General features: G+C 56.0%; 1 protein-coding gene across 1 annotated transcript; it reads left to right on the top strand.

Moving 5' to 3' along the window:
- Positions 1 to 4,439: 4,439 nt before the first annotated feature.
- Positions 4,440 to 6,767, top strand: CEBPB (CCAAT enhancer binding protein beta). Its single transcript, XM_038159339.1, has one exon. It carries the CDS (start codon positions 4,711 to 4,713, stop codon positions 5,683 to 5,685), a length of 975 nt encoding a protein of 324 aa, XP_038015267.1. The 5' UTR covers positions 4,440 to 4,710; the 3' UTR covers positions 5,686 to 6,767.
- Positions 6,768 to 7,897: the final 1,130 nt, after the last annotated feature.

Below are 7,897 nucleotides of genomic sequence, written 5' to 3'. Positions count from 1 at the left end.
TCAAAGCGGGAGGCTGCAGTTCCCCAGGAAATGTCAAGCAGCTACAGAGAACTTTTGGACAGTTAGTGGACGGCAACTTCTCGGCCATTTTTATGGAGCACAAGGAAATGGGCTACTCATAAAGCACAGAGTCACCTGTCACTGTCCCTGCTCAGATGGACAGCCCACATCCCTCCAGCCAGCCAGCTCCAGCAGGGACTTTCTCTGCCGTGCAGGACGGAGACTGTGGCTTATGCTTTGTCACGTTCCCCTCCATGGGCCTTTGTGTGCTCTGACTCTTCCTCCTCTCTTGGTTCCTCAGAGCCACAGAGCGGGTGCTCTGACCCCGGATTTGCTCTGGAAAATTTTCCGTCGGGTTAGGGAGGGAATTTGGCTGATGTCGTCCCACCGGTGGCAGTCTCCAGGTGTCGTCTCCGCGCGGCCGGTAGGGCAAAGAGCAGCGAGGAGATAAAGGGGGATTGAGCAACGCAGCGCTGAAAGGCCAGGCCTGCTGGGTCAGAGGTGAGCACAAAATCAGCAGCAGACCAACAAAAACCACGTCCCAGCCCCTCGCCGTGCCACACGGCAGCGGGGCGAGGGAGCGCTCGGGGGCAGCGCTCTGCTCTGTGACAGGAGCAGCGAGGGAGGCCAGGAGACACAGCCGCCCCCAGCCCTGGCAGCACAGCCTCCAGCTGCGGGGCAGCGTGTGGCAATCCCTTTCTGTGCAAAATGAGGCGAAGTCTCCAGCCTGGTCTGAGCTGGGGCAGACAGAAGGAGAGCCAAGCTCTCTCTTGAGCTGAGACGTTGTCCCGGTGTGACATTCGTAAGGGCTGTTGTTTCACGGACAGCAATGGTCTCAAACCTGTGCTCTGCCAGGTACAGCTGGTGAGTTCTGTTGGCATATGGTGTGCAGCGGAACAAAGAGAGACCTGGGGCTAGGGAGAAGGGAAAAAAAGGGCTCAACATGCTCAGAAATAAATTTCCATGTTACTTCTCTATTTTACAGCCTCGATTGCAACACTGCTCTACTTAGGTCAGTGTTTTAGGCAAGGTCCTCTCGTACCCCCAGAGCCCTCCCGTGCTTGCTGGCAGGGACACTGCTCTGGGATCCCTCCCGTTGTCCAGCTCACCTCCAGCACAGCCCACAGTATCTCAGCACTGCTGTGGCTCTCAGCTGCTGGCATCGCCTTCCCGCCCTGCTGCCCCTGCTCTGCCCCTCTGCTGCTCCACACTGCAGCCCTGCAGGGGGGGCGAGCAGCTCTGGCACCGTGCAGCTCTGATCTTACCGACCTGCCCAGAGCTACTGCCAGGGAAATCATAAATGAAACCTCAGAAATGTCAGCCAGGCTCTTTCCAGGGTCTGACCCTGGGCCCAGAGACCTTCTGAGAAACACTTCAGGGTCTGAGCCATCGCCGCTAAACTCACAGCATCCCCCCAAAGCTGCTGTCATTCCAGAGGCAGCTGCCGTACACCTGGAGTGCGTGAACTGGAAAGCTTGCAAGAAATCCTGGAAAAGAAGACAATTTCCAGGAAGAAAATTCCTCTGCGATGCTTTACTGTAGGTCTGAGCCCAGAGCTGCAAAGCTGAGGCTTCTACAGTACAAAGAGAGAGCAGAGTTTAATTTGTGACAGAGATGAGCAGTGAGGATGAGATTCTTCCCTCCACCTTCTCACCACGCTGGTCTCCTCCTGTTCCCCTCCCTGTGTCTGCATTGTTCCACACATGAATGTAGAGGAACCTGGATGCTATTGCATCAGAATCTTTTTCTCAAAAATGTTATATACTTACTAAGTAATTTGGGACTTTTGCTGTCTCCTCCCTCAGCTGAATAGTTCTGAAAAAAAATGGAATTATGAAATCGCTGGAAGGAAGGTGCTTTTCACAGAAGTGCTGCTTTTCTAATGGAAATTGCTCCGCTGGGAGACAAGCTGAAGGGTTGCTGCCAGTGCCTGGGTCCCTTTACCAGGAATGTCTGCATCTCCCTGCCTGAAGCACCCCTGAGGAGCTTTTCCAGGACAATTACTAGCAGCCTCTGCACATCTGGCAAGGCCAAGCCCGGCACTCGCAGGGACAGAGCCCTGTGTGCCCAGACCTGGGCTCAGTCCTGTGGTGTGAGCCTCGCTCTGCACCTGTTCCCATTTCTAAACCCCCACTTCTGGCCGTGCATTTGTTGTGACAAGTGCAGAAATAATTTAAAAGAGAGCAGAGTTAGCTCAAAGCCTGCTTGCCGAACGCTGGGGTTTTGGAGCAGTGGTTAGTCCCGCCAACAAGGTTCCCATGAGAAGCTGAGAGCGGACGTCGGCTCCATGAGAGTGGATGTTGGGATTTGAGGTGAGCTGGAGGAAGTTGAAAGAGATCCAGGCAGAGCAGGGAGGTGAGGGGGAGAAGGGAAGGAGGGGACAAGCTGGGCATCCAACCTGAATTACCACCCAGCTGACGTGATCGGGGTGACTGCGGGATTACTCAGCAGCGGCCGGGAGAGCAGGTGTGGGCCACGCCAGCCCTGATAGAATCTGGTTCACATGACAGTTGCACAGACTTTATTTTGTTAGGGAAGATTAACCCCAGGCAGGAATACAACTTTCTGCTGCAGAGCAGCAGAGAATAGGGCAGAAATCTGGAGAGGGCAAACTCAGATCCACAGAAACTCCTTGAAAATCTTTGCAGGAATTTTAGCAAGCAGCTTTAACATTTGACTTTAGCTTGAGGACCACAGCAAGCTGGACCCTGTCGGGGCAATGCCAGGACAGAGCAGCTGGGCCTGCAGCAGGTCACCACCCAGGAGGGCTCCTGCCTCTGGGGCCCTGGGACGGCCCGGGGTAGGAAACACGAGACTGATTTTCAAGGGTTCGGTTGGAAGGGCCAGTTAGGGCAGCCACTGGATGTAACTGCCAGATCAGAATGCAGGATAAAGACACAGGATGAGGGAGTAAACAGCCAGAAGAACAAGCCCTGGCTCACTGCAACTTGCCAGTATTTGCACCCAATACAGATGTTTGTATTTATGAAGGTATGGGCTCCAGCTACAATCTCCAGACCCAGCTCTCTGGCCAGGCCCAGCTCCAATTTAATCTCTAGTGCATTCACCAAAGATTAACTTGGTAGATAAAGATGGAACTAGAAATATTTGAAGCCCGAAAACCTGTTAGGGAGCTTTTGTTATGGAAACAAACAAATAAATCCTATTAAGACGTGAAAAGAAAAATAAAAAAAGAAAAGAAAGAAAAAGTCTGATGATCCACTGACTGATTCTTGAATTCTTCCTCTTTTCAGAGTTCTGAGGTTTGAACATTAAGAACAGTTGACTGTTTGAATCATATAATGCAATACCTGTTCCTCTGGCTTAACGTTACAATATTTCCCACACCGCAGGATTGCTTCACATTATTCTAAGAGGCAGTGTCATTTTCCCTGCAGTGCTAGGTCTTCTTTACTGAGGGAGGACACTCCTACTTCCTTTAATTATATGTTTTGTTTTAAATTAATGTCCTTTATTCTGGGCATGAATCATCAGCTTGTAGACAGGTAAATGTGGGAGTAAGAGAGTGAAAATATAAGTTTGATTCCCAAGGTGGGTGTCTTTAATTAAAACGGACATCAGGATTCAGTCTTCCTTCCCAAACTCACCCCGCAAATCTCAAAACTTTTGGATTCCACGTTCTGGTGCACGAATCTCACTCTCCTCTGACCCCCATCCCGTCTCCTTTGGCTCCAGCGCCCGTTCCCTGTTCCCGGTTCCCGTGAGCGCCCCGACAGTTGCACCACATCCCGCAAAGCGAACGCGCCAGGACAAACGCGAAGGGCCCCGCGGGTGCTGGGAGGCAGCGGGGCAGTGCCCTGCTCCTGCTCCAGCCCTGGGCTCGCCGCTGGAAAGTGGCTCTGGGCACGTCCCCGTGGACCCTTCTGCTTGCCGGTGGGGTCCACCAAAGCGAGCCCGGGACTCGCAGAGTAACGGGATGCGTCTTTGGTTTGCAGCTTTCCCCCCTGCTTTGCCAAAAGAACTTGGAAAAATCTCTCCTGCCTCGATTTCCCCGGGGGTGAAGCGAGCCCCAGAGCGACCCGTGCCCGGCCCCGGGCGGCGCTGCCGGCCCCGGGCGCTGCCTCTCCCCGCGGAGCCCGAGCGGAGCCCGAGCGGAGCCCGAGCGGAGCCCGGGCGGGCACGGGGCAGCGGCGGCGGCCGGCACACGCGTGGCCCGGGCTGAGCGCTGCCCGCTGCCCTCCCGGCGGGCCCCGGCCGCGCAGCCCCGACCTCCCGCACCTGCGGGCCCGCAGCCGGCCCCTCCCTGCGGCCCTGCCCGGTTTGTTGTGGGCGGCCCGGCGGGCACCGCAGCGCACCGGCGCGCCCGCCCCGGGAGCCTCCTCCGGGGCCGGCACCGAGCGTGCGGAGTGGCAGGCGGCCAGGCGGTGACGCGCCTGTTGCTATGGGATCCACCGCCCCTATAAATAACTGAGGAAAGGAACTTTCCTAAGTCAGAGACTTTAGGACACGGGACCCAGAACCAGATGGTCCGGAGGAGACGCGCCAGCCCCCGCCGCAGCTGCCGGAGCGGTGAAGCCCCGGCGCGCCGCAGGGACTGATCCAGCCCGGCTGGGCAGCGCCGCGGGGCCGTGCCCGGGCCGGAGACCGCGGCAGGGTCCGGAGCCCCCCACCCCGACGGCGGCAGCTTGACCCTCTGCCGGGGGGGCCCCCCTGCGTCGTTTCCTCCTCCCCGCATCCCCCTTTGCTTTCATGCAACGCCTGGTGGCCTGGGACGCAGCATGCCTCCCCATCCAGCCGCCCGCCTTTAAATCCATGGAAGTGGCTAATTTCTATTACGAGGCGGACTGTCTGGCTGCTCTCAACAAGCTGCACCCGCGGGCGGCCGGGGGCCGCTCCATGACCGAGCTCACCGTCGGGGACCACGAGCGAGCCATCGACTTCAGCCCGTACCTGGAGCCTTTGGCGTCGCAGCCGCCGCCTCCCGCGGCAGCAGCAGGGGGCAACTTTGAGCCTCCGTGCAGCAGCGGCGCCGGCCAAGATTTCCTTTCCGATCTCTTCGCCGAGGACTATAAAGGCAGCGGCGGCAGCAAGAAGCCCGACTACACCTACATCAGCCTCGCCCGGCACAGCCACCCCTGCGCCAGCCAGAGCCACAAGCCGGGGGGGCTGCCGGGCTGCTTCCCGCCGCAGATCGTGGAAACCAAAGTGGAGCCGGTCTTCGAGACCCTGGACTCTTGCAAAGGGCCCCGTAAGGAAGAAGGGGGCGCGGGGCCGGGACCGGGGGGCATGTCCTCGCCCTACGGCAGCACCGTGCGCTCCTACCTGGGTTACCAGTCGGTGCCGAGCGGCAGCAGCGGGAACCTGTCCACCTCATCCTCCTCCAGCCCCCCCGGCACCCCCAACCCCTCCGAGTCCTCCAAGTCCGCCGCCGCCGGCGGGGGCTACTCCGCCGCCCCGGCGGGCAAGAACAAGCCCAAGAAGTGCGTGGACAAGCACAGCGACGAGTACAAGCTCCGCCGGGAGAGGAACAACATCGCGGTGCGCAAGAGCCGCGACAAAGCCAAAATGCGCAACCTGGAGACGCAGCACAAAGTCTTGGAACTGACGGCCGAGAACGAGCGGCTGCAGAAGAAGGTGGAGCAGCTCTCCCGGGAGCTGAGCACCCTCAGGAACTTGTTCAAACAGCTGCCCGAGCCCCTGCTCGCCTCCTCGCCGCGCTGCTGACCCCCGGCCGGGCTGCCGGCCCCGCTCCGCGCTCCGGGGGCCGGGGCGAGGGGGGCGAGAGCCCGCGGCGGGCGGGCGGGTTTGGTTTTAATTTGTGTTCTTGTTGTTGTTGGATTTTTTTTTTTTTTTTGTCTTTATCGACATGTTGGCGGAAGGCTCCGCCGCCGCGCGGGGTCGGAGCGGGGCCGGGGGCTGCAGCGGGGCGGGCGCGGAGGGGGCGCGGAGGGACCCCGGCCCCGGCCCGGGCGGGCTCTGCGGGGCGCTGGGTTATTTAAAAGAGCGAGAGGAGAGCAAGGGCAAAGTGATGCAATCCTTTAAGCATGGCTGGGAATGCTGTGTACATGATGCAATCTCGTGTAACTGTCAGTCATGGATTGAGTAATCTGTTAAAGATGTTCCTACAGTTTTTTTATTATAAAGAATAATCTATTTCTATAAGAAAATACATATGTATATTTTGGGATCTATGCATTCTTGCTACATTTGAAGCATTAATGAACAATTTTAATAAACTTTATGACTAGGTTAAAAAAAAGTAGCTTGTTTTATTTTGAAGGCATGCTTAAAGTTAGATTAAACACAGGGTTGAAATTCCAGCTGATTCTGGCTCAATGCTGTGATCAGGGATAGGGATTTTTGTTGGTCTTTTAGCTTTCTCTGAAAGGAAAAAAAAAACAAACCCAATAACCAAAACCAAACTCCAAAACCCCCAAGAGAAACTCAGCAAAGAGCAGAGCTGGAAGCCTTAGCCGGTTCTTGTTGCCTCATTTTGTTTCCTTTAATCACCTGCTTTAGATGCTGCTTGGGTGTTGTTTGGGGAGGAGGTGTTTGTGTTGGGGTTTTTTCTGCACTTCATGCTGTTTTGAACGTGTAGAGCAAGATGTGCTATCCAAACCATGACCAATCTTTGGCAAATAACGCCGAGTCTGAAGTGGGAGGGAGGAAGAAAAAGTAAGGGAGGAAGCCTGAAATGAGGTTTTGTTTGTGTTTGTTTTTTTTTTCTTTACAGAGTTCCCATTCTTTACCATTCAGCATTTCTTATGTTTGTAGTTTACAGGAATAAAGATGAGAAAGTAGCATTTCTGTTGGATTTCGGTAATTTCGGGCATTGCTCAGGAAGCTCCCATGAGACCCAACCAGGTGAGAGGCTCACGAACCACCCCCTCCCCTTTGCTTGGAGACCTTCTCCTGAAAACCGCAGGCAGATCTCTGGTGAGAGCAGTTTGCTGGGGGCGAGAGGCAGACAAGTGGGGGTGGCAGAGGACGAGGAGCAGGTTTGTGGCCGACCAGGACTTTGTTCTGGGGAGCTGCAAGGCTCTGCCTGCTGCTGGGACGGGCCGGCCTGGCCGGAGCTGCCGGCTGCTTTTCCCTGCTGTAAGGTCTGTGAGGGGTGAACAGTCTCAGGCTGGCTTCGTGGAGGGAGTTGGGCAAAAGATCAGGTCTTAGTCAGCATTTTCCATTTTCCTGTTAGGCCAAATTTAAGCGTGAAGTTTTTCGATCCAGATTCCCAGCGCCTGGGGAAAGAAACTGCTCTGCTGCCTGCACTCTGACAGCTGAGCACAAAGGGGGTTTCAGCACAGAGCCTCGAGTTTGTTCCTGTACATTCCACACAGAGAGCCGTGGGCTGCGGGACAAATCTGAAACTTGTTGCTTCTTTCCAGTGTCTCTTTAAGCAAAACATGTTTTCTGCTGAAAGAGCTGCTCTGCTTTTCTTGACTCCTGAGATCAGAGCCTCCTGCGGGTCCGTCAGCCGGGGCCCTCCCTGGCGCTGGCTGCTCCTTCCCTGCTGGCCCCGGAGCGCTGCGGCCCTGAGCAGGCCAGGGGTAGCCCTGTGCAGCTTTCCCCCTTTTCATTGCTACATTTCAATTCATTTTCCCCCTTTTTCATTGGTACAGTGCCGTTCAGCTGTTTTTACGGGCCCCTAAAATAGATTTCTTGGGTGAGCTCGCTGCTGCATGACTCAAGTTGTTGCAGGCAGGATCGACGCTGGATCTTGTCTTGGCTGTCCCTCGTGACGATGATTACCCCAGCCTCCCGTGGCTGTTTATTCTGCTGTTTGTATCATTATGAAACCTATCCACATCCTTAGATCCTATTTTCTTCTTGTGCTGGAGGCCACGCAATGTCACCCAAACTCACACACAGAGCCCAGCGCTGCCCAGGGTGGAGTTGCTGGAGGACTGGAGGTGTCCTCAGACACATTTCTTTCTTT

Source organism: Motacilla alba, chromosome 20 (genome assembly GCF_015832195.1).
Source record: "Motacilla alba alba isolate MOTALB_02 chromosome 20, Motacilla_alba_V1.0_pri, whole genome shotgun sequence".
NCBI lineage: Eukaryota > Metazoa > Chordata > Aves > Passeriformes > Motacillidae > Motacilla > Motacilla alba.
The sequence above is the reverse complement of the archived record's forward strand: the minus strand, read 5'-3'. Positions and strand labels throughout refer to the sequence as shown.

What these genes read in the sequence shown, in the direction of transcription:
- CEBPB (XM_038159339.1), top strand. Translation starts at nt 4,711, where the DNA reads ATGCAACGCCTGGTGGCCTGGGACGCAGCATGCCTCCCCATCCAGCCG.